At 47.0% G+C, this 26,064-nt stretch overlaps 1 protein-coding gene across 1 annotated transcript in view; it reads right to left on the bottom strand.

The window, feature by feature from the left end:
* Positions 1-7,389: 7,389 nt before the first annotated feature.
* The window catches only part of CLCN1 (chloride voltage-gated channel 1), a 104,867-nt gene continuing 86,192 nt past the window's right edge, over positions 7,390-26,064 (bottom strand). Inside the window, exons 17-23 of the mRNA XM_060236930.1 lie at positions 21,796-21,998; positions 20,428-20,533; positions 16,754-16,830; positions 14,598-14,636; positions 12,166-12,270; positions 9,700-9,786; positions 7,390-7,857 (exon numbers count right to left, since the gene is read on the bottom strand). Of these exons, the coding sequence (XP_060092913.1) occupies positions 7,471-7,857; positions 9,700-9,786; positions 12,166-12,270; positions 14,598-14,636; positions 16,754-16,830; positions 20,428-20,533; positions 21,796-21,998 (1,004 nt within the window). The 3' untranslated portion in view covers positions 7,390-7,470. The remainder of the gene's footprint in view (positions 7,858-9,699; positions 9,787-12,165; positions 12,271-14,597; positions 14,637-16,753; positions 16,831-20,427; positions 20,534-21,795; positions 21,999-26,064) is intronic.

Genomic DNA, 26,064 nt, shown 5'->3' with positions numbered 1-26,064 from the left:
TCCCCATAGAATCATAGAGTAGGAAGGGGCCTCCAGGGCATCTAGTCTGACCCCCTCCACACCCCCAATGACCCCTGCTCTGTGTCCAGAGGATGGCAAAAAAACCTCCAGGATCCTGGCCAGACTGACCTGGAGAAAAACTGCTTCCTCACCCATGAACCGTGTAGTAAGTAGCGCTGGACTAGAAGTAAAAGCAGCACTAACCTAGCTCACAAAACTGCATATAAACCTGCACCCTCAGAGCTAGGATAACACATTTAAAACATAGAACAAAGTAGGAGTCAAGTAGCACTTTTTTACGACCAATAAAGCGTTATTCAGAATGTAAGCTTTCGTATGCATGCGTTTACGTACGCAGAATTTACATATAGCTGGTGGGTAGTGGTTCAGAATGTAAAGTGATACAAAGGTTAGGATCCAGTGGCAAAATAGTGTAATAAGCAAATTGAAAGATCATTTGGTCTGGATAGCATTTGCGTGGGAAACCAATAAAAGGTAATAAAAGTTGCCTGTTAGTTGCTCTTAATAGGTAAAACAAAAGGACATGCCTTTCCTAGTGATGTTCTTGTCCTGTGGACTTGGTTGCACAAATGCTATGCAGACCAAATGGGCTTTCAATTTGTTTATTACACTGTTTTGCCTTTACATTCTTAACCGCTACCCACCAGCTAAATGTAAATTCTGCTCACTGTAGCCCATTCCCTCGTCTGAAGAAGTGTGCATGCGTACAAAAGCCTACATTCTGAATAAAACTGTATTGATCTTAAAGGTACTACTTGACTCCTACTTTGTTCTACTGCTTCAGACCAACACAGCTGCCCAACTGGATCTATCTACATTTAAAACATACTTATCAATACCTCTAATATGACAGCAAATAAACAGCAACGTATTCTTACTATAGATTTCATCAATACCATACCTTATTATAACCAATATTCCCTCTAAGCTGTGTGAGCTTAGTTTTATGAGCAAAAATTTGTGAGCAGGGCCGGATTAAACCCTGTGGAGGCCCCTAGGCAGTCGAAATATTGGGGGGCCCCCCTCACAAATTATCTCTGAGTTGGAGCACCCGCCCCACTGCCCGCGCCCCCTGCTGCAGCAGCTTGCAGGCACCGGTGGCTAAAAAGGTATTCCCCCAATTTCGCGCCACCGCTCTCCCCAGGCTCTTCCCACCCCGTTCCTGCCTCCCCCGGTCTCCCCACAGCCCCATTTTCGCCACTGCCACTCTCCCCGGGCTCTTCCCTGCCTCCCCCACTCTCCCCGCAGCCCCATTTTTGCTACTGCTGCCCCCCCCCCCCGGCTCTTCCCACCAAGAGCGTGAGAGCTAGCTGGGGCCGGGCAGCTGGCCGCTGGAAAAAGCAGCCAAGCCTCCACAGCCCCCCCCCCCGCAGAAATTTCTGGCTATGGGGCTGAGCCTGCAGCAGAAGCAGCCCCCAGCTCCCCCCAGGAGTTAACGTGTTGGCTGGCCTGGCGCTGCCAGATGCAGAAGAGGGGCTGAGGAGCTGCTGAAGGGCAGGCGAGCCTGACGGAGCCAGCTTGCCTGGCTGACTTTCTCACTTCTTTTGCTGCAGGCAATTTGGATTTCTGCTTTGGGGGGGCGGAAGTGTCCTGTGCCTGCTGCCCACCACTCAGCCAGAGCCCAGATGGAGTTTTGCAACAGCTTCCCTTTCCTCCCTTCCTGACTTCGCGGAAAGTGCCTTGGAAGCCTGGCGAGTGCAGAAGCGTTTTTTTTTGCTCCAAAGATGGGTTTCCCTGGGGCTGGGCCAGCAGATCGGGAGGAGGCGGGGCAGGCGGACAAAGTAGGAAATAATGGGGAGGGGTCAGGTGAAGAGGGAAGTGGACGAACAGCTAAGCAACAACGAAGGAAGCAACAGGAAAGGAGGGGGCGGGCGGACGAAGGAGGAAGCGATGGGGAGGAGGCGAGGCAGGCAAGCTGTGGGGAAGGGGCCAACGGAGGAAGAGGCAAACTAGCCGTGTGTGGGGGGGGGGAAAGCTGGCCCCGGGGCCCCTAAAGGCAGGGGGGCCCATAGGCAAGTGCCTCCTTTGCCTAATTGTTAATCCGGCCCCGTTTGTGAGCTAGCGGCATCGAAGTTGTGAGCTACTGCATAAATTAGTTTGCTCTGGGTTCATTTTTCCTGAGCCAAGACAAAAATGTGTGAGCCAGAGGCTAAAAACCTTTGAGCTAGCTCACGCTAACTCAGCTTAGAAGGAACACTGTTTATAACCTAAACTTAGTTCTCACTAGTACAGTAAACCCGTATGGGGGGGGGGGGAGAGCACATTATAAGTGGGTCACAAATTTATTTATTTATAAATGTGATTCCTAAACTACCCTTCTCTATATTTGGGGCTCAGGGCAGTGTACAACATTTAAAAGGATACAATTGTTAAAAATGGTAAAACAAATACAATAATCTTGACAGATGGCATCCAAAACCAGATTATCCTTACCCTAAGGGGGGGAAAGACCATCGCTGTCCTCAACTATAGGCTTGACAGAACATCTCTGCCTTAGCAGGTCTGTGGAACTGCATTAAGTCCTGCAGGGCACAGATGTCATTTGGCAGAAAGTTCCATCAGTTCAAAGCCAGGGCCGAAAAAGTCCTAACTGGTCGAGGACAGCCAGACATTTTTATAATGCTCCTTCGTACAAGACTAGGCTAGAACTTCTCCCCTGACATGCTCGCCTTCCACGTGGAGGGAATTGCAGGTGCATTCTGTCATGCAATCCTTTGCCTGCCATCTAAAGTGGTTACCACTCAGGCGAAGGCTCTACAGGGCTTTTTGGGTAGAAAAGCTCAGCAGGAACTCATTTGCATATTAGGTCACACACCCCTGACATCACCATGGTCTCTCATGGGCTTTTTTGGTAGAAAGGCCCAGCAGGAACTCATTTGCATATTAGGCCATGCTCCCTGACACCAAACCAACTGGAGCTGCATTTCTGCTAAAAAACAACAACAAAACCCTGATTTTCTATATACTACTGCAGCTTTGAGGGGTTTTGAAGACTCTTAACCTAGCCAAAATTGTACAGGCCACAAGCGCAGGCAAGGAAGACCCAAGGGTGCAAGTACATTCAACTACACTTCCTGAAGACAGTGAATTTGGACAAGGCATCAAGACATCCACAGATCCCAACACTGGAGTCTCTTAAAAGGTCATTTGCAAGATCAGTGCTGTAATGGATTGCAGGGGGCTAAGGAGGGAAAGCTGATCTGGGCTGATTATGAGGGGAAATTGGCTGTGTCCTCCTTAACTCTTAGCAAAGAACCTGGCATTACCACCACTGTGTTTAAAATTACAGATTGGTCCTAATGCTGAAGCTAATACGAGCAACAGAAACAAGCCTATATGTTTTGTATGGAGAGAACTGTCTTTTTTTCTCTCAGTAATGGCAAGTGATGCAGTGGGCTGTGTGAAATCTGCCCATGATGCAGAATTATCTAATTATGACCCCCATATAGTTTAATGAATTCAAGGGAAAAACAACTGAGTTCTGTGCTGAATAGCACAGAATGGATAGCACCCTTTTCCCTCTAACAAGGATTTGTGTACCTTTTAACAGCATTCAGTGGCTGACGTTTTCTCTATAGCATGAGGATGCACCCACAGACACGACTTCACCAGCTGAATTTCTGCCTGCTATGCGGTTATATTCTGTCTCCTCGGCAGTTGAATTGAAACGATCCTAATTTTGGCCCGGGAGACTTCTGCTTATTGTGTCTTTATCACTATTGGTGCTGCAGTGCTCACAAATTCTGCCTCTGACAAGCACTGTGTTTTTAATCTTTTTTCCTCAATTCTGTTTTTATTTCAATTTTGAATGTAATTTTACATTCTCAAATAATTATAGCAGTGGAATCTTTTTCTCCTGGGACAGCTTGGCAGAACTGAGGTAAATGGTGAAGGCCTTTACTCCTTCAGATGAATAGTTCCTTACCAGAGCCCAGCCAATGTGAGCATCTTCTCTCCCAGTCTACAGGCCACTGAGGTAATGCCTGAAAACCTCGCTCTGATAGATACCTTAAACAGGGGAATTTAGACTAGGGCCTCCTTTGTTGACCTGAAGCGTAGTGAGGAATGGCATTCCCTCAGGTTATTTTTATCTTTTCCATCTCACCCTGGCAGGTGATTTGTACCAAGTCAAGGAGCCTGAAACTGGTGAGGTAAAAACTGTTTCTGAGGATTCCATTATGTGGAACGACAGAAATCAACCCATGCTTTATTCCTTCTGCCTTCGGAAGTTAACCCCTCTTCTCACCCAATCCGCAATTTATTTCCAAGCTTTCTCTGGGCTCTCAACTTCTAACACTGCTGTTTCACATCAATGGTATAGTGCTCAAAGCACCAGCCAGGTGCGGTACAGAATCCGGAACTGGTAGATTTCCTGCCCTGATGTACATCAGATCATTACGGCAAGGGTTTAGACAGGATTGGACCAAGCTGTCTTGGTACCTGAAGCAGAAAATCCAAATGCTGAAAGGATACAATGTTCATTTTAGAAGCCACGCTTTGAATATCAGAGAGCACTGTATGCACTCCAGAGATACTGTGTGTGCAGCAACAAGCGTTGTGGAGTGTATAATTTGGGGTGTCCTCTTTGGCTGCAGGGTCGGGTTGCCAACCTCCAGATAGGGCCTGGAACTACAAACTTATCTCCACATTACATAAATGAATTCCCCTGGAGAAAAAGCCTGCTTTGGACAATAGACTCTATGGCATTATACCCCACTGGGGCATCTCTGCTTCCCAAACCCTGCCCTTTCCAGGCTCCACCCAGCCCAAATCCCCAGGAATTACCCAACCCAGAGTTGGCACTGCAGCAGAGAAAGACGGATGAACAGGAGGTTTTAGAAACTATATTTACACAACAGACTGAAATGGGGGTGACACTCAGTAGTCATCTTTTCTCACCTGGGACATATAGATTGGTAAAGGCATGCTAAGTATCTCTGACAGAATTCTTGCAAACCCCGCCAAAAAAAATTACCATTTCCAGGATTTAGAGGAAGAGATCGAAATGGCCATTAAACCACTAAAAACCAAAAACCAGCCTATATAAATTCACAGTGCACCCTTCAGAAGCAGTAGCTCTCTTTATTTCCTCTGTGTTTCCCGTCACCCCCATTTCCTTCCCTGGGTTTCTTATGATTAAGACAAGTGCATTACAAAAAGAAAAGAAGAACAGGAGCTCTTAGGAGCCACACGTATATATACAGCCTGGCAGAATCTCGCGGTCTGAGACTTCTGCTTCTGCCGTTTTGCTTGCAGCTAGCACCTCAAGTCCTGCTAAATCTGCAGAAGCAGGATTCTGTGTGCATAGCCCCAGCTTGGTGGGGAACACGCCCCAGAGTGGCTCTGTGCAAACAGTCCACTTCTGCAGCCCATCCACTGGAGCTGCATTACCCGCTCCTCCCCCCCACCAAAAATTCTGATCACAGTGAGGGGGCTTAATTTATACACACACCCCCTTTCCTCACTAATTGGCAGGATTTTTGCTTTCTCAAAAGGACTCAGCTGCTGCGTGTGCACTGCGCTGAATCAAGGCACAGGAATCTTCCGTTTTCAAAAAGCCCTGAGTATTGAAAAGAACCAGGGGTGGTCAGATTGCAGCTCAGGAGCCACATGTGGCTTTCACACATATTTTGTGGCTCTGAGTTTGGTGTAGTAGTTAAGTGTGCAGACTCTTATCTCGGAGAACCGGGTTTGATATCCTACTCCTCCATTTACTCCTGCTGGAATGGCCTTGGGTCCGCCATAGCGCTTGCAAGAGTTGTCCTTGAAAGGGTAGCTGCTGTGAGAGCTCTCTCAGCCACACCCACCTCACAGGGTGTCTGTTGTGGGGGGAGAAGATATAGGAGATTGTAAGCCGCTCTGAATCTCTGAGTTCAGAGAGAAGGGCAGGGTATAAATCTACAGTCGTCTTCTTCAAAATCCTACTGCCCTGTTGGCCAGCTTGGAGAAGGCATTTGTCTCTAAATCACTTCTCCAAGCCAAGTGGCGGCTTGGAGAATGCATTTAAAGGTGCTTTCTTTCCATCTCTCCCTCCCTCCCCCCAGCTTCCTTCCTGTTATGTGATTCTCAAACGTCTGACATCCATGTTCTGTAGCTCTCAAACATCAGAAGTTTATCCTGTGTGGCTCTTATGTTAAGCAAGTCTGGCCACCCCTGGTAAAGAATATACAGATTAAATAATGAAGATCAAGAAAACTCCTTTCCTGCCATTACCTTATTTTTCTCCAGCGTCTGGGGCACAAGAGAGAAATACCACCCTCTCACACACTTTTAACACAGAAGCCCTATTCACCAGTTGAAGTGAATGCCCGTACAATCTGCATACAGTATACAATTGATTTTTCTCCACCTCTGCGTTGAGCAATTCTCATATTACTTTCTGTATGTGTGATTCAAACTACACATTTATCCAGGTACTGGTCCCCGGTTTCATTTGTAAAGTGAATGTGCGTTGGCTCTCATGAACAGATGTATGCATGTACAGGCAAGATATTTGTGTGTTCACTATAACTTGTGAGCAGGCCTAAAATAAGCCCAGCGTCTAGTTTTTCTCATCCATCTTTCACGCGGTTTCAAAGAAACGCCCCCAGTGGAAGTTTTGAACAGGTGAGTGGAGATTTCTGGGTGGGGAGGCGGGAGAAGGTTGGGGGTCTTAAAGGTGGAGGTGAGAGGGGCTTGTGAGAGATATGAAACACAGGCCGGAGGGGAGTGTCAGTTTTATGTTTATGCGGAAGGGAAAGACGCTGCAAAAAAGAGGGAAAGTAACTACCCGAGAACAATACTTCCTCTAAGCTGTGGAGCCTGGTGAGCAAAAATTGCTACTCGCATTCAAACTGTGAGCTACTGCATAAATTAGCTTGCTCTGGGGCCATTTTTTCCTGGGCTAAGTCAAAAATATGTGAGCTCACCCTAACTCAGCTTAGAGGGAACATTGCACAAGAAGTGGTTTCTCCTCATGCTGGACATCTTCCCAAGCGAGGCCGGATTATTTTGGCAGGTGGAGCGACCTTCTGTTATATCCTCCGCCTGCCTCTTCTCCAGACCGTGCTGTGAGTTGGCAGGTGTTGCGTCAAACGAGGTAAGAGAAACGGTGACAGAAGATGGCAGGCGATGGGCAACAGGGGAGGCGGGCGGGGAAATTGCCTCACCTTTTGCCACGAGCATCTCCCCAGTAGGGAATGCAGCCCTACGGAGCACTTCACACACATTTATCACTGTTTTTCAAAGAAAGAACAAGGAGAGAATATTCCTGGATTCCTCCAGCCCAGGTCCCTCCCATATACCCCCCCTCCTCCACGCATTGAAAGTGGCAGAAGAGAGAGCCAGTCCTCAGGCACGAGTCACCATTCACAAGAGCCGGATGGGTAGGCCGCAGGACTCCCCCCGAAGCACAAGTGAAGCAGGAGTAGCTTGGTGAAGGGGGTGGATTGAGCCCCCTTCCGTATACAATTATAGCCGCACATCTTCATCCTCCTCGTCCAGGTCAGAGGGGTACAGGTCGAAGTCTCTCAGGATGTCCGAGATGTTTTCGGCAGCTGGGCCAGTACGCTCCATTTCCTCCAGTTCCATATCGGCGACCGACACAGACCGCGTCTCTTTCCTGTCCTTTGGGCTGGAAGATGGTTGTGGACACGGACTACTGGGGGCCACTGAGGTGTCCGTCCCTGAGTCCACAGTGGTTCCCCCGGGCGCCATGTTTACGTTGGGCTTGCTCCATGCCTGTGTGGCCCATTTCGCGTGCTCCTTGGTTGAGGTCTGGGTGGCGTCCCGGAAGCTGGCAAGGGGAGGGCGCAGCTGGACGCCAGAGCTGGTGGAGCCTTCAATGGCTTTCTGGAGCTGAGAGGTTGAGAGCGAGAGGGCAAATTAATAGGAAAACTAATCAGGAACACCCCCATGCAGGGCTTTTTTCTGTAGCAGGAATTCCTTTGCCTATTAGGCCAGATCCCCCTGATGTAGCCAATCCTCCAAGAGTTTACAGTAGGCCCTGGAATAAAAGCCCTGTAAACTCTTGGAGGATTGGCTACATCAGGGGTGTGTGGCCTAATATGCAAAAGAATTTCTGCTACAAAAAAGGCCTGCCCCTATATAAACAGCCACTCGTGAAATCAGAAAGATTCCAGTACACGATCCTTTTGTTTCTAACTGTATAGTCACTTCTGAGGGGGAGAAATGGCTGCAGAGAGCCGTTACTGGACAAACATTATCAATATCTCCACAAGGAATGATCTACGAAAGCAATTACTTGTGGGGCATACCCATACCACGGACACAAGTGATTTAATATGATATTTTAATAGTTAAGTACAGCCCAATCTGCAAGCTAGCTAAAGCCACAGATCAGGGCCACACTGGCAAAAAACCAGATCGTTCTGCAAACTTGGGGAACCACCCAGGTTTGCATAAAAATAGAAATAAAAAAAAATGGGAAGGTTTAAATTCCTGGTGTCCATAGAGTCCAGAGGGAGCTCCTCCAGGCTCACTGCAGTGGTGGTGTCCAGAGTGCCTTCTGGACACCCATGCTGGGCCTGGATACAGCTCTGAAGGCCACACTCAGCAAGGGGGGGTGATAGTCCTGACCCCACGACTCTCACAAGCACCTGCTTGTAGCTATAATTTTTCATCATAGAGATTAGCATGCCACAGCCTGGGAAACTCCCACAAGATGATGACTCAGCCCTACCCCCACCTTCCTGAGTAGATATAAATTAACTGCCTACCATCTTCTTCTCACTCTGACACAGCGAATGCTAGCCTTCTTTGTTATACCTCTGAGGATGTCAGTCACTGCTGTGGCAAAACGTCAAGTTCTACAATGCCAAGACCATGGCCATGCAGCCCGGAAAATCTTCCAACAACTTTTGCAAAATTTATTCAAAAATCTGCACAACTGGTTTGACCAGGGGCAACAATGGAATGAGAGAAAAGGCTGCACAGCCCGAGAAGCTGGCCCACTGCTGTTATTACTTTCAGTTCTCTTTGAACATATTATTGCCTGTCTCAAACCACAGCGAGCAGAAACTGGAGCCTGCCGCTCAGCTAGGCTCTTCCCTACCGTCACGACTCAGGGGAGAGGGTCTTATCAATTGCTGCCACCACTCTGGGTTAAGGTCTCCCTTGAGGAGGCCCAGAGTACCCTCCCAAGCCCTTCTAGGCCTCCCTTAGCTTAGGCCAAATAATAGGAGTGAGGACCAGGCAGAGTGAACAACAGGGGGAAAAGGGTTTATTTAAAGGTCACTGAGCCACAAACAAGCATAAAACAGTAAAAGGGGTGACGGGAAAAATAACCAAATGCCCTAACGTGCCTGAACTTTAGGCTGTCCCTAAACTGTCTCAGTCAGACCGGGGCCTACTCACCCTTCCTCACAGGGCAAGGAACTCTTCCTTGCAGCAGCTATTCCTCAACTCAGCCATCTAGGAAAATAACACCCCCTGCCTGGGCTTGGCCCTTTTATCTTCTCCTCCCAGGCTCCACCCCTCTCTGGGCCAGTTTCCCTCCAAAACCTGGCCACCCAGGGACAGAAGGGATCCTGGAAAATGTAGGCTCTTCCCAGTAACTCCTAGGCAGGCTTCCCCGGGGGCTGCAGGCCTCCTAGGCCCAGGATCATGACACCTACTGATGGTAAAACTGTTTGATAAAGAATAAAGCACAGAACGTCCGGCCAGCAAGGCTTTGTTTACCTCTTGCAATGCAATCACGCCTTTCAGCTTCCCCATGCTGGTTACGTAGGCATGGGTGAGGCCCAGCAAAGAGAACAAGGTATGTGTCTGTGAGGGAGACAGGTGGGAGACAGGAGGAAAGAAAAAGAAACTCTTAACAAAGCCATATTCCCGTATTGAATATTGTGTACAAACCAAGAAATAATATAGCTGCCAGCCTCCAGTGGGGAATGCAATTAGCCCAGAATTAGAACTAATCTCCAGACTACATGGATCAGATCCCCTGGAAGACATGGCAGCTTTGGAGGGTGGAGTCTAGGCTATCAGGTCATATGATACTGCACTATACTGAATCAGCCATTGGTCCATCAAGATCAGTATTGTCCGCTCAGACTAGCAGTGGCTCTCCAGGGTCTTGGGTGGAGGTCTTTCACGTCACCTACTGCCTGGCCCTTTTAACTGGAGATGCCGGGGATTGAACCTGGGACCTTCTGCATGCCAAGCGGATGCTCTACCATTGAGCCACAGCCCCCTCCCTTCCCTAAACTCCACCCTCCCCAAATCTTCAAGAGTTTCCCAACCAAAGTTGGCAACACTAAGAAGGAACTCAGAGAGCAGCAGAGGCACAAAATCTCTGATGGGGTGAAACATTTAGACACAGAGATGCTACCTCTCCAACGTTAACGTTTTGTTGGTACAGAGAGCAAACTGAACGGAGATAATAGCACAATAGCATGCAATCAATTATGCAATTATAGAAAGCAAATATGGCTTGAATGCTATCATGCTGCTCAGTGCTGTGTGCCAGCAGAAAGAGCTGTCCCCCAGGGCATAAACATATGAAGCAGAGGTCCATCAGTGGCTATTAGCCACAAGGCATAGATGGAACATTCTGTCTGGGGCAGAGACGTTCTATATTCTTGGTGTTTGGGGGACAACAGTGGGAGGGCTTCTTGAGTTCTGGCCCTCCTGATGGCACCTGGGTTTTGGCCGCTGCGTGACACAGAGTGTTGGACTGGATGGGCCACTGGCCTGATCCAACATGGCTTCTCTTATGTTCTTAAGGCTAATTCTGGCAGCTTCCACCAGAAGATGGCTCCAGACGTGAAGCAGAGAAGCAGGGGACAAGACAATGTTTTTTGTGGTCACAGTTTTAATTGAAAGCGTTTCTCTTACAAGGCACTGAATTAGGGAGACAGAACACCTCTTGCATATCCTAACAGGGCTGCCAAGCTCCTACTGGGGGTGGGAGATCCTCCAGTTTGGGGACCCCGAACCCGCCAGCATGAAACAGGCTGCTGGGGGATCCCTGTCCCCAAAGAGCCCTGTCACCATGCGACGTGCCCTGCACGAAGACATCACCCAGAAGTGACATCATTGCACCGGGAATGCTCTAGGATTCAGGGTAAAGCTCTATGATACCATAGAGGGGGGTTTTACCGTGAATCCTAGAGCATTGTGCAGCAGCAGCAGAGGGACTTGGCAACCCTACATCCTAATCTGCAAAGGCAAGGGACCTACTGCAATAGAGGAAACACATTCTCTCTTTATTCAAAGAAAACTGTCATTAAGAAAGCTTGGCACTCATTGAGGCCTGGAGTGCAGCCACTTGTATATTTGGGAATCCCTGCCCTCAGTTAATCCATCTTGATTCTTCATCTACTGGCTACTTTTCACCCAGCCAGGACTTCAGAGGAAGACTGGCTGGAGAAGGGAGACATGGAGAAAGGTCTCTTGGAAGTCTTACGCAATTTGGTATTACAGCCCACCAGCCATACTAAACTGAGGCTATTGTATTTTGGTCACACCACAAGAAGGAGTCACTGGAAAAGGCAATAATGCTTAGAAAAGTTGGAGGCGGCAAGAAAAAAGGAAGACGCAACATGAGATGGATGGACTCCGTCAAGGAAGCCACAGCCCTCTGTTTGCAATGGCTGAGCAAGGCTGTTAATGACAGGCCGTTTTGCAGGTCATTAATTCATAGGGTCACTGTAAGTCAGAAGTGACTTAATGGTACAAACACCCAGCCGTGTTTGGCGATCAAAAACGGCGAGGGAGAAGTTGAGTTGTTCAGTGCAGTGAGTCACAAACTATGCAGCTTTGCCTTAGGTTCCGGAGGAGGCTTTGTGATCCAGAGGAACTGGACAGACAAGGAAATGAGGGAAGCAGAAGAACTGAAGTGACCCAGGGTGGGAGGTAATGCTAATATGGTGGCCAGAAAGCAAGAGGTGAACATACTGTTATATTCAGCAACTCCTGTGAGTAAAGCAATCTATACCAATAAGCATTTTGATATAGGTCTCATGAGGGTGCAAAAAGAAGCAAGGCAAATCTCACAAACTCAGAGAATTCCGAGTTGGTGAGATGCAAGGACCCAAGAGTGAGCTTGGGAAGGAGACTCATGAGGGTGAGTGGGCAAAGGAGTGCAGGGTGAGTGGGCAAAGGAGTGCAGAGAAAGACAGAAAGGAGCACGGCAGACACGCCCACCTTGTGCAGGGATGTCCTCTCCACCAGCTGAAAGGGAGAAGGGTCTATGCGGCAGCTGTCGAAGCACACCTCTTTCTCCAGCTCCTCCTCCTCCCAAGCTTCTATCTGACACAAGAAAGAAGGGTTCACTCACACACACTTGCACTCCTAGGTGATCCTCTGGCCTATGGAAGCTCTGTCCTCGGGGAGCTACTTCTGACAGTGATCCTAAAATGGATTAAACTGCCCTCACTCCCTTTCCTTCCAACGCGGACACTGTAACCAATGTTCCCTCTAAGCTGCAGAGTCTTGTGAGCAAACATTCTACTTTTTTGGCATTAAAAGTTGTGAACTGACATTAAAACTGGGAGCTACTGCATAAATTAGTGTGCTCTGGGGCCATCTATCCTGAGCTAAGACAAAAACGTGCGAGCTGGAGGCTAAAAATCTGTGAGCTAGCTCACGCTGACTCAGCTTAGAGGGAACACTGACTGTAACTCTGACCATTTCCCCTCACTGCTTTTTATGTCTGGAACTCACCTTCAGAGCTCAAAATGCCTCCTCAGAAACCTTTTCCATTAAGACTGGGTCGACACCCGGCCTTTTAGTAAATAGGCTTTATTGAAATACTGACTTCCATAGGGCAAGACAGTTCTTGCAAAAACTGATTATGGTGGGCTCTTGCCATATACTTATAGTCTTTATCTTAACCGTTATACATTTCAATACATTCAGGGTATGGGAAAGTCTCCTGGCTCCACCCCCAAAGCCCCCAGATATTTCCTGTCAACTTTAGCTTACATCCCTCCATTATTCGAAGCATTCCCCCCTCTCAGCCTGGCTCCAATAGTGAAGTGGAAGGGGGAAAATACTTCAAGCAATGAAGAACAGCAACATAAATAACGGGAGAGGCAATGGTTCATCTGCCTGCAACCTAGAGCTGCCAACCTCCAGGTGGGGCCTGGAGATCTCCAAGAATTACACCTTATCTTCAGACTTCAGAAGTCAATTCACAGAAATAACTACTTTGGAGGGTGGACTCTATGGCATTATGGGTCCCTCCCCAGGCTCCACCCCCAAATCTCCAGGAATTTCCTAACCTGGTATTGGCAACTCTACCTCACCCACATGATCTATTTTCATTAAACAGAAAAGAGGCTTCCCCTCAAATCTGGCTATGAGACATCCTCTTAACCAGGGTGTCAAACTCATTTGTTATGAGCGCCAGATCTGAGATAAATTATACCTTGTTGGGGTGGGCCGAAGATGTAATGCCAGCTAGCAGAGATATAAGAAGATATTGGATTTATATCCCACTCTCCCACCATTAATGTTTTTATCTTGTTGGTCATTTCGACCCTAACCTGTGAGCCGCTCTGAGTCTGCCTTTGGTGGGGAGGGCGGGATATAAATAAAATAAAACCCTATACTCTGAATCTCAGAGCGGTCACAGTCTCCTTTACCTTCTCCCCCAACACACAACAGACACCTTGTGAGGTGGATGAGGCTGAAAGAGCTCTCCCAGAAGCTGCCCTTTCAAGGACAACTCCTACGAGAGCTATGGCTGCTCCAAGGCCATTCCAGCAGCTGCAAGTGGAGGAGTGGGGAATCAAACCCGGTTCTCCCAGATAAGAGTCCACACACTTAACCACCACACCAAACTGGCTTTATAAAGGACACAAACACAATCAAAGATTTTTTTTAAAAAAACCTAAATCATGCTTAAAAGATTAGCACTCTTGCATTATTGTGTTTATTTATCTCTGAAAACTGACACTTCTTGCTCCAAATTATTGCATCAAAATTTGGAGACAATGTCTTGTGCTGTAGCAATCTTGAGTAAACTGTTCTCAGGTGCTGTTCAGATGGAAACCTACTTTTGATTTATCGACATTCATTACAGTGTCAGAAACCTCACGAGCAATGCTTTGAGCCTAAGACCCAGAAGAAAATATGAAATGGCTGGGCATTGCAAGCTTCTGTACATAAGTTGCTTCATATGCTAGCAAGCCAATGGAGACAATAGAGATTTTGCTCGGTAGCTTGAGTGAGCAAGCCTGGCAAAGCAAGCTGCTATGCAGAAGGAAGCAAGAAACGGAGAAGGAAGCAGAGAACAGTGACTAGCTCGTGGGCCTGGTAGGAGCTCTCCAAGGTCCTGACCCAGCCCAAGGAGCACAAGTTTGACACCCTTGCTCCAGACCCTAAAGGAAACCAAAGCTGAATTGTGTCAGTTGTAAAATGTATTATATAACTCTTTTTAACAGAGCGGTAGTTTTTCCACCTTAGGCACAGAAACACCCCGGGCTATCCTTGCTTGTAGGATCAGAAAGCAAAAGCGTCAAACCACTAGCTGACGAGGAGGGCTGTGATTATCTTTTGACCAAAAATGAGACCAAATTTCTGGTGTTGGGAATTTCCTATTGGCTCTCCCGCATCAGCTTTTCCAGACTTACCTCCTCTGGCTTCATGGTATCAACAATGTCCATTGAATCCTGAGGGGGAATCAAAAACCAAAGCCAAGATCAGAACAAGGACGAAGCCTGAACTCTAGATCAGACCCTCATGCTGGAGAAATGTCGGCTCGTATCCAACTACTCTGCTCAGCCAAGTCCAGAAGACTTCCCCCAGCCCAAGGAGACTATGGCCTTCATGGCATCCAGAAAGATGCAGGAGGAGGGGGAGCGAATTCTTCACCTAGGTCTGCAAAATAGCTAGAGCGGGCCGTGTTTATTTCTCCCAAGTAATTAGTTAAATCATGCAAAACAAGCAACGTATGCAAATAGGTGTGATTGATCAAAGCATGATTCTTACAGAATGTTGATGTTTCATTTCCAAAAGCACGCACAGTTCTGGTTGCATCTCTGACATTCCTAGGGGTTTTGGCCATTATCAAAGGCTACGTACAGAGCAACCTGGCTGTCTTGAAGCCTTTCCCCTCGCTGACGTTGCCGATTCCACACTTACCACTTGCCTCCCTTCTGTGAGGGGCCCCTCGAGGTGGCTCTTTCCCCTGGATTCTGCACTGGCGTCTCTGGAACGGGGCTGCATGTTCCCCGCTCACTCCCTGCCCCGTGAAAATTCAGAGCCCAGAACGAAACCAGGACAAAGGCTAATGCAGAATTGGAATTATGTACCTGTCCATGAATTTGTGCCCATTTGGCTACCCAGTTTCGGAACCCACAGCACTTCATTCTGAAAACTTGGGTCGTTCATTTCCAAAGAGAAATCTGAACAAGGTGATAAATAGTACCAGGGTGGTTTTTGTAACAGGAGCTCCTTTGCATATTAGGCCACACCCTCCCTGATGTAGCTGATCCTCCTGTGGCTTACAGTAGGCCCTGTACTAAGAGCCCTGTAAGCTCTTGGAGGATTGGCTACATCAGGAAGATGTGGTCTAATATCAAAGGAGTTCTTGCTACAAAAAAAGCCCTGTATAAAGGGAACTGCAAGGATGTGGGCTAGGGAAGGAAAACAATATGGGCTGGATTCAGCAGAACCATTCGGCAAGTAGAGGCGCTGTCTTTTGGTCAATGAAGACTTCCTCCTGATGCAAAATGTTCCTCTGAGTATCTCAACTCAGAGAAAGGCAGCCTCCAGCAGAAGAAAGCATCTTTGCTAGCAAAACGGGATCCATGACCTACAGGTGGCTTATATCTTCTCCCCCATGGACAAGCAACAGCTCATGGTGGCTAACTGAGGGTGGGGAAATGGTCTATGCCCTCACCTGGATGGCCCAGTCTAGCCCCAATTTGTCAGCTGTAAGAAACAAAGCTGGGCCAGCCCTGGTTAGTACTTAGATGGGAGACCCCCAAGGAAGTCCAGGGCTGCTACACAGAGGGAAGTAATAGCAAACCATCTCTGCTTGTCTCTTGCCTTTAAAACTCTACAAGGTTGCCATAAGTTGGCTGTGACTTGATGGCATATTCAACCACCCAGTGGTGTACATGGAAACTACCATCTGCCTGGCCTGAAATCCATCCCCCCAACCACCCCCCCCCCCAACTAGGGTTGCCAATCCACAGGTGAGGGCAGGGGATCCCCCAGTCTGTAGGCCTCCCCCTGCTTCAAGTTCATCAGAAAGCGGGGAAGGAGGGAAATGTTGGCTGGGCACTCCATTATTTCTTATGGAGACTGATTCCCGTAGGGTATAATTGAGAATTGTTTGGCGGGTATCTGGGACTCTTGGGGGGGGGGCTGTTTTTTGAGATATAGGCACTAAATTTTTAACATAGCAAAAGACCCTCCAAGTTTCAAAATGATTGGACCAGGGGGTCCAATTCTATGAGCCCCCAAAGAAGGTGCCTCTATCCTTCATTATTTCCAATGGAGGGAAGGCATTGAAAAGGTTGCAGTCCCTTTAAATATGATGGCCAGAACTCCCTTTGGAGTTCAATTATGCTTGTCACAACCTTGCTCCTGGCTCCACCGCCAAAGTCTCCAGGTACTTCTTGAATTGGACTTGGCAATTCCCAGCATGCAATCTACCAACCAAAACTACTTTTCATGGCTCTCCCAGAGATTTTTCTAGTCTGGTCCTTCGCTTCTCCCCTGTAATAATCAGGCTTTCTTTCAAACAGTTGTGCCCAGAAGGGCCTCACGGGTTCCTCACCTGCTCAGTCAGCTCTGGTCGAGGTGGAGGACGGTAAAAGCACAGGAGCTGCCGTGTCAGTCGCCAGAACCTCTGGCCTGTGGGAACGAGAGGAAATGTGGGGGAGACCAGACTGTCAAGCAACCGTTTTCCTCCACCCCCTTCCAAAATCCAGGCCAGATAAACAAATGCTGCAACTGAAGAATGCTAACCAGAGAGAGGTTTTTTTAATTATTATTATTACCAGGGGTGGAATTCTAGCAGGAGCTCCTTTGCATATTAGGCCGCACACCCCTGATGTAGCCAATTCTCCAAGAGCTCACAAGGCTCTTTTTTGCAAGCTCTTGGAGGACTGGCTACATCAGGGGTGTGCGGCCTAAAATGCAAAGGAGCTCCTGCTAGAATTTCACCCCTGATTATTACTACTATTATTTGAATGATCAGTTCCATTACTGAGTGCTAGGTAAACAAAGGATATCTAAAATTACACCATTGAACTGCATGAAGTATTCCCTTAAACCAAGGCTTTTTTGTAGCAGGAACTCCTTTGTATATTAGGCCACACACCTCTGATGTAGCCAATCCTCCAAGAGCTTACAGGGCTCTTAGTACAGGGGGCCTACTGTAATCACCAGGAGGATTGGCTACATCAAGGGGGTGTGGCCTAATATGCAAAGGTGTTCCAGCTACAAAAATGCCCTGTATTAAACCATAAATATAAGATTTCATTTCTCCTTATACTTATCAGATATAGTGTTGAGGTATGACAAGACAGGAAACGATTTCTCATGAAAGCACTTTCGATTTCTGAGGAAGCGTAACAGCTAGTCAAGTCACAGCAGATCAACTGGGAAAAGGTCCCCGTTGGTAGAACAAGGCTGCTTTGTAAGCACCAAAATAAAAAACAGGATGTGTCAATGAAAGAACAGAATACCGAGCAGCTTGAACACATGGGATGGAAGGAGCAACAATTGTCGGCTTGGGAAATGACCCTGTCTGACACCAGTAGGATAGCAGGCCTGTCCTCCATGAATTAGTCTGTTTTTCCTTTACAAATCAACCTCCACTGTCAGCTGTTTTAATCTCCTGTGGAAGAAAACTCCGTAAATTAAACACAAAGCTTTATTAAAAGGGAGGGGGAGTCTGTACATGTACAATAGGCCTACTAACTAACAGAAGTTCTACATAGAAGGAATTAGAGGCATCTGGCTAGCTTCAGCTGGGAATAGAATACTAGTAGACAGGGCTTTTTTGTAGCAGGAACTCCTTTGCATATAGAATGCAGAAGAATAGATGCTTTTGAGCTGTGGTGCTGGAGAAGAATCTTGAGAGTCCCTTGGACTGCAAGAAGATAAAATCGGTCAGTCCTAAGGGATATCAACCCAGACTGTTTCCTGGAAGGTTAGATGCTGAAGCTGAAGCTCAAATACTTTGGCTACCCAATGAGAAGGGAGCACTCACTGGAGAAGACCCTGATCATGGGAAAGACAGAAGGCAAAAGAAGAAAGGGACAGCACAGGGTGTCTGTTGTGGGGGAGGAAGGTAAAGGAGATTGTGAGCCGCTCTGATACTCTGAGATTCGGAGTGGAGGGCGGGATATAAATCCAGTATCTTCATCTTCTTCTTCTTTGTCCATGGGGTCGCAAAGAGTCGGACTCGACTGAATAACAACAGACAGGGCTTTTTTGTAGCAGGAAATCCTTTGCATATTAGGCCATGCCCCCTGATGTACCCAATCCTCCTGGAGCTTACAGTAGGCACTGTACGAAGAACCCTGTAAACCCTTGGAGGATTGGTTACATCAGGGGGTGTGTGGCCTAATATGCAAAGGAGTTCCTGCTACAAAAAAAAGCCCTGCTAGTAGACTAGATGGACTTTTGTCTGATTGGGCAATGCTTATACTTGTCTGTTGTTTCTACAATTTCAGTACCAGGGCAAGGAATCAGAGACTCCTTGTAATGCAATTTCATTTTACATCATGCTGATCATCCAGCATCCCCAAGGCCTTTTTGCATCAACTGCCACTAAGCATACATTCAAAAGGCAGCAGCAGTAAATCTGAGCTCCTTGACAAGCATACCTATAAGATCCACGAGCAGGGGTGGAATTCTAGCAGGAGCGCCTTTGCATATTAGGCCACACCCCCTGATGTTGTAAATCCTCCAAGAGCTTACAAGAGTCTTTCTTGTAAGCTCTTGGAGGACTGGCTACATCAGGGGTGTGTGGCCTAATATGCAAAGGAGCTCCTGCTAGAATTCCACCCCTGTGCATGTGCACGCTACTTCCATTACACAGATTGAGGTGTGCACTTCAGAAGGTCTTCAGATTTGCACTTAAAACAAATCTGGCCATCGGTGTCTATAACTCAGCGTTTGTTATGCAATGCTTTCATTCTAGCATTTATGGTCACGTGTGTGCTTGGGTCTTGAACGTTTGACTTTAGAGGAAGGACAGTCAATTTTCACCTATTTTAACCAATGGCTTGGACGACGATGATGACCTGAAGGCTAGTTGATGTAGAACTGATGTAGTGAGAATATTGAGAATAGTTTTATACAGGGCTTTCTTTCTGGAAAAAGAAGCGCCGGAACTCTCAAGAGGGAAATGAAGGAGAAACACGATCATGAACTTTTAAGCATTTTTTTTTTTTTAGAATTTTGTTTCCACAAAGAGGTTCCAGAACTCTGTTCTGCTGCGTTTCCCCAGAAAAAAAGCCCTGGTTTTATATAGGGACACCTACCAGTGCTGAAATTTGTATGCATAGTACACCTTGTTTGGAGTCACTTAATCTGCCCCCAAATTGATTGCAAGTACTCAATAAATGCACGTTGCATATGTAAAAGCCACCATCTGCTTTATCATCCATCACCTGTTCTTCTTTTCTTCCAAACAACCACTCTCAAGGTGAGTCACAAAAGACGCATGTTCCTCACCCACTCTCTAGCAACACAATACCTGGTGAGGGGAGTCTGGAGATCAAGTCCTATGAAGAAAGGTTGAAAGAGTTGGCTATGTTTAGCCTGGAGAGGAGGCGGCTGAGAGGTGATATGATCACCATCTTCAAGTACTTGAAGGGCTGTCATATAGAGGATAGTGCAGAATTGTTTTTTTTGCCCCAGAAAGTAGGACCAGAACCAAAGTCCTCGAAGTTTTATGCCAAGGGCTCTTCTTCCTTGGAGTTTTTTAAACTGAGGCAATGCAGATCCTGTGAATTTAGGGGGAGGTATTTGTGGATTTCCTGCGTTGTGCAGTGGGTTGGACTGATGACCCTGGGGTCCTTTCCAATTCTATGATTCTTCTCCTTTTCTAATTTTTAAATTTTACTTCACAAAATTTATACCTCACCTTTCTGCCCTCACAAGGGCCACCCAAGTGGCTAACAAATTAAAGGGCACCTAATGAAATCACAGTTTTAAAACCAACCCAAACCATGAAAACAATCAAAATAAGCTAACATAACACATACATACAAAAACAACAAAACACAGGGCTGGAAGGAGGGATCAATGAGGGAACACCAAACAAAACAAAACAAAAAAGCCTTCACCCGTTGGTGAAAGATGGCAACAGACGTGAGCAGGCGAATCTTCCAGGACAGAGGGTTTCAGAGTTTTCTATGTCTCACCCTATCGCTTAGTGGCAAGGATCAGACCTCTGTGTCCTGGTTGGAAGGCCCCACCCCCAAACGTCCATACCTGGAGTTTCCTGAGGAGTTGGTGTCTCTGGCAAAGGCTTGTGAGGAGTCACAGGGCCGTTGGGTTCTTCTGGGTGACTGGAGGCTAATGGGGGCAGCTGAGGCAGCTATCAAGAGAAATCAGAACAGAACAAGTTTCAGCATTTCCCAGTAAACCAGCACTTCGTGTTTCCTTAGCACTTCTCTCTAAAACAGGACCTGCAGTTGCTGCTTTCCTCTTTCTTTCTCTCTCGCCCTTCATTGCTTTTTGTAATTATTCTGTTGCCGCTCTTCTTGGTTTTATACTGCTCACTTGTAAAATGATCTTTTCATTTTGTTGTTTTGATTAAAAGGGAGGAGAGGATCCTTGGGAACATGTCAGTCCGCTGCAGAACATCTAGGTGGAGCTTCTGTATCCCTTCCTGTTGCAAGTACTCAAAGCTAGGTATGAGCTTTACGCCAAGAGCCAAAGGCCTTGGTTCGAGGTTCTCAAATCATGACTCACAGCCTGTGGTCTGGACTGAACTAACCCCGTGGACCAAAGATCAGCACAGGATGACATTGGAGTACTTCTCATTTGTTCTATTTTATTTTATTCATTTCCTTTATTAGCAGCCCACCTTTGTTGCTTGTCTGCCTAAATTTGTATTTATTTAAAGCTGGGGTGTCAAATGTGCGGCCCGGGGGCCAGATGAGGTCCCTGGAGGGTTCCTATCAGGCCCGTGAGAAAGTCTGCTTCCTTCTCCCCCTCTTGCTTCCTTCTATGTCACAACATGCTTTGCCAGGCTTGCTCAATCACACAGGAGCTACAGAGCAAAGCCTCTGTTATCTCCATTGGCTGAGGCTCCTTTCTCAGGAGGGAGGGAAGGAGAGCTTGCTTTGCCAGGACCTCTCAATTGCACAGGACAGCTACTGAGCCAACTCTCTTTTCCTTCTATTGGTTGAGGGAAAGAGCAAATGAAAGAGCCAGAACTTCCTTTGCTCAGTTCCCTTGATCACACGGGAGAGATATAAAATCTTTAACTGTTTTTGTCTGTGTCCTTTATAAAGTTTATATCTCCACTACGGATATTACATTTTATAACACACATGGTCCAGTCTGACAAGGTCTCACATCAGATCAGGCTCTCATAACAAATGAGTGACATCCCTGAAAGTATTGTGGTATCTGGATCCCCGTTGAAGTGAAAAGCAGGATACGTCAAATCAGTGGGATGGTGTCTGAGGTAATTTTAGATGCAAAAATTGCAAGGCCAGCATCTCTTCTTAACCACTACGCTCCATTCAGTTTCCGTTCCCTCCCTTCTTCCCTTCACTACGTCTTTTTAAACTTTTTCTTTCACCCTTCCCCTGCAGCTTGGTCTCCAGTTGTCTCCCTCTCCTTCCTCACTTCAGTCTTCTCTTCGTCATCCTCATCTTCATCCACAAAAGCAAAGGATGCGTGCTTCCACCCAGATTTCTCATCGTATGGTGCCTCGTCTGGCTTCTGAAGCGCCTCCTTGGCAAGGCGAAGACGTCGCTCCGGGCAGAGGTGTCTGAGCAGAAGGCCCTGGAGCTCTGGCCGCTCCACTGAGCCCAAGAGAATCATGGATTCTACAGAAAGGGCAGGGGAGAAAATAAAACATTAGGTCTGTTGAATTTGTAACCTGATAGCTACATACCCCAAGGATCTTAATCGATCTTTTCCCCCCATTATATTTATTTTATTTTTTTTCAAGAAACTAAAAAAAACCTTTACATATGGTAAAGTATGTTTGGTAAAGTACAAAGTACATGGTAAAGTACATACGGTAAAGAAGTAAAACAGGAAAACAGTGCAAATAATCTAGAAAATAGTACAGGTTCTTATTTCAATTAAGACTCAGTCCTTTTAGTCTGATTTAGGTCACTTAAAAATGAGTAAAAACAACTATGCACATTCTAAGGTAAGGGTCTAGAGCTGATTTTAAACATTGGTGGTGGGATTGCCCACAGGTTAGATTATATTGGACACAAATTTGGAAGGAAACAAAAAGAATCATAAGGCATGATGTGTCCCTTACAATATTATCTGTGTTATTAAACTACTGGAAATTTGAGAAATATGCTAAAAGAACAAATTGGATACTAACTACTTTAATATCAGTTGCTAGAACTTTACTTGCCTTTCAACGAAAAAACAAAACAACCCCATCTATACAACAGTGGTGTAAAAAGTTGTGGGGTCATTTTATTTTAGGATGAATAGCAGAAAACCCTTATACGATCCAATCAGTAAGGCAACAAGAGTTTTTTTGTCTCCATATGGCACCCAATCACAGACTACCTATTTCAACGAGGTGTGCTACCTGCTAATGAATATTACAAATTTTTGCTGAATTTTTTTAAAGGGTGGGGGGAAACACTTCACTGATCTTCATGAGCTACGTGACTGGCCTGAATCCAAATATGATTTTGTAGGGTTGCCAGCTCTCCATAATCAGCCCTGTGGTGCAGTGTGGTAAAGCAGCAGTACCGCAGTACTGTGGTCTGAACTCTGCTCACGACCTGAGTTTGATTCCGGCAGAAGCTGGATTCAGGTAGCCGGCCCAAGGTTGACTCAGCCTTCCATCCTTCCGAGGTCGGTAAAATGAGTACCCAGCTTGCTGGGGGGAAAGTGTGGATGACTGGGGAAGGCAATGGCAAACCACCCCATAAAAAGCCTGCCATGAAAACATTGTGAAAGCAACGTCACCCCAGAGTCGGAAACGACTGGTGCTTGCACAGGGGACCTTTCCTTCCTTTTTCCTAGCTCCACCTTGGATGCACTTAGTTGTTGTTGTTTTGGGGTGGGGAATCCTTTCTGTCTACCTCAGGAACAATTTTATAAACAAGATTCTCTGGAAAAGTCAATAATACGAGGAAAAGTTGAAGCCAGTAGGAAAAGAGGAAGACCCAGGGGTTGTTTTGTAGAAAAATAGGTGGTGGAGCTCATCCAGGGATTGTTATGCAGCTGCACCTACTATTCAATGGGCAAGGTAGGTAGGTGAGGAGGAGGAGGGGGGATACCTCAGAAAGGTTCAGGAGCTGTGCTCCTGTGAGCTCCTGTAGAATTCAAGGCCTGGGAAGACCCAACATGGTATGGATTGAGTGAACAGAAGAAGCCACGGCCTTCAATTTGCAAGACCCAAGCAAGGCTGTCAACAGTAGAACATTCTGGAGGTCATTCATCCATAGGGTCACCAAAAGTTGGAAGTGACTTAATGGCACATAAACTACACTGCAATGCCTTGCCTTAGCAGTGTTACCTCTAAAGTAAGAAACAAATTTCCCTAACCTATCATCATAGAGAAGGCTCTATGTTTGGTGTAAGGAGAGCCAGTTTGGTGCAATGGTTAAGTGTGTGGACTCTTATCTGGGAGAACCGGGTTTGATTCCCCACTCCTCCACTTGCACCTGCTAGCATGGCCTTGGGTCAGCCAGAGCTCTGGCAGAGGTTGTCCTTGAAAGGGCAGCTGCTGTGAGAGCCCTCTCCAGCCCCACCCACCTCACAGGGTGTCTGTTGTGGGGGAGGAAAGTAAAGGAGATTGTGAGCCGCTCTGAGACTCTTCGGAGTGGAGGGCGGGATAGAAATCCAATATCTTCTTCTTCTTTAAGGAGACTCACCTTCCCCACAAGTGCTTCTCGAACCATGTTTGGAGCAGTTTCTCAGAGGGCTTATCAAGCAGTAGACCAGGCCTGGTGGGCAAGATTCCCTAAATGATGGCTTGCCTCCCCTCCCTTATGAGTCCTTATACCCCACTCTTCAAAGGAGTCTCGGAGTAGCTTACAATCTTCTTCCCTTCCTCTCTCCACAACAGATACCCTGTGGAGCTGAGAGAGCTCTGAGACAACCGGGACTGGCCCAAGGTCACCCAGCAGGCTTCATGAGGACTGGGGAATCAAACTTGGCTCTCCAGAAGAGAGTCTTAACCGCTACACCTTGCTGGCTTGGGGGAGAATGCGATTTATCTCAGGGCACATCTTCCATTCGTGGGGAGCTGGGGTTGCTCGACAGGCCAGGTGAATGCCCTGCGACATCCCCATAAAAATGGAGTGAGCCCCCTTTTCTCTTGACTGGAGCTTCCTACTTCTGGGCTTCCTTCCACAACCGAGCACCCAGATCATGTCCCAGAATGTCCAACCCTACTACAGCCCTTCCTGAAAGATACCGGAGCCTTTCTCTAGACCTCTTCAGAAACAGTGTGAGAACGAAGCAGCTGCTCAGCCCAGTCTGCTTGACAACAGCTCAGCTGAGGCTTCCTTCCCTCCCACACAAAGCGCCAGTCCCTCGTGCCAAGTGGAAGATGACCAAGGCCCACACTGCCCAGGCCTTCTGTCACTACTCCCCCAGCCTCCTGTCAAGTCCCCCCGAGCGGCATCCTCAACCCCCTCCATCAGTCTTACTCACAAAACAGCCAAAAAAGATGTCGCAACCACCAAGCCTCTTTCATGCTTTGCATGATTTATTAGGTGTGTATGCAAAACCACCAAAAGGTTATTTGTTGTTGTTCAGTCACACAGTCAAGTTCAATTCTGTGCAACCCCATGGACAAAGTCACACCAGGCCCTCCTGTCTTCCGCCATCCTCCGGAGTCTGCTCAAATTCATGTTTGTTACAGCAATAATGCTGTCCAGCCATCTCATTTTTTTGCCGTCCCCTTCTTCTTTTGCCTTCTGTCTTTCCCAGCATCAGGGTCTTCTCCAGTGAGTGCTGCTTTCTCATTTGGTGGCCAAAGGATTTGAGCTTCAGCATCTGACCTTCCTGGGAACAGTCTGGGTTGATTTCCCTTGGGACTGACTGATTGGATCTTCTTCGTCATAGCTGTCCTCCCAAGGAGCAAACGTCTTTTAATTTCATGGCTACAGTCACCATCTGCAGTGATCTTGGATCCCAGAAATGTGAAGTCTGTCACTACTTTCATGTCTTCCTCTTCTATTTGCCAAAGTGTGATGGGGCCGGATGCCATGATCTTAGTTTTTTTTTATGTTGCGTTTCAAGCCTACTTTTGGGCTCTCCTCTTTCACCCTCAACAAGAGGTTCTTTAGGTCCTCTTCACTTTCTGCCATTAGAGTAGTGTCATCTGCATATCTGAGGTTGTTGATGTTTTTCTCAGCAACTTTAATTCCGGCTTCTGCTTCACCCAGACCAGCATGCTGCATGATGTACTCTGCATATAAATTAAATAAGCAGGGTGACATATACATCCTTGTTGAACTCCTTTTCCTATTCTAAACCAATCAGTTGTTCCATATTCCGTTCTGACAGTTGCTTCTTGACCCTTATACAGGTTTCTCAGGAGACATGTGAGGTGGTCTGGTACTCCCATCTCTTTAAGGACTTGCCACAGTTTGTTGTGATCCACACAATCAAAGGCTTTAGCGTAGTCAATGAAACAGAAATAGATGTTTTTCTGATACTCCCGTGCTTTCTCCATAATCCATCGAATGTTGGCAATTTGATCTCTAGTTCCTCGACCTCTCTGAAACCCAGCTTGAACTTCTGGTAGTTCTCGATCTACATACTGCTGAAGCCTAGCTTGTAGGTTCTTTAACATGTCCTTGCTGGCATGTGAAATGAGTACAATGGTGTGATAGTTTGAACATTCTTTGGCATTTCCCTTCTTTGGGATTGGAATATAAACTGACCTTTTCCAATCCT

The sequence above is a fragment of the Heteronotia binoei genome, chromosome 4, assembly GCF_032191835.1.
Source record: "Heteronotia binoei isolate CCM8104 ecotype False Entrance Well chromosome 4, APGP_CSIRO_Hbin_v1, whole genome shotgun sequence".
In the NCBI taxonomy this organism is placed as follows: domain Eukaryota; kingdom Metazoa; phylum Chordata; class Lepidosauria; order Squamata; family Gekkonidae; genus Heteronotia; species Heteronotia binoei.
Note: the sequence above shows the minus strand (reverse complement) of the source record. Positions and strands in the feature narration are given on the sequence as shown.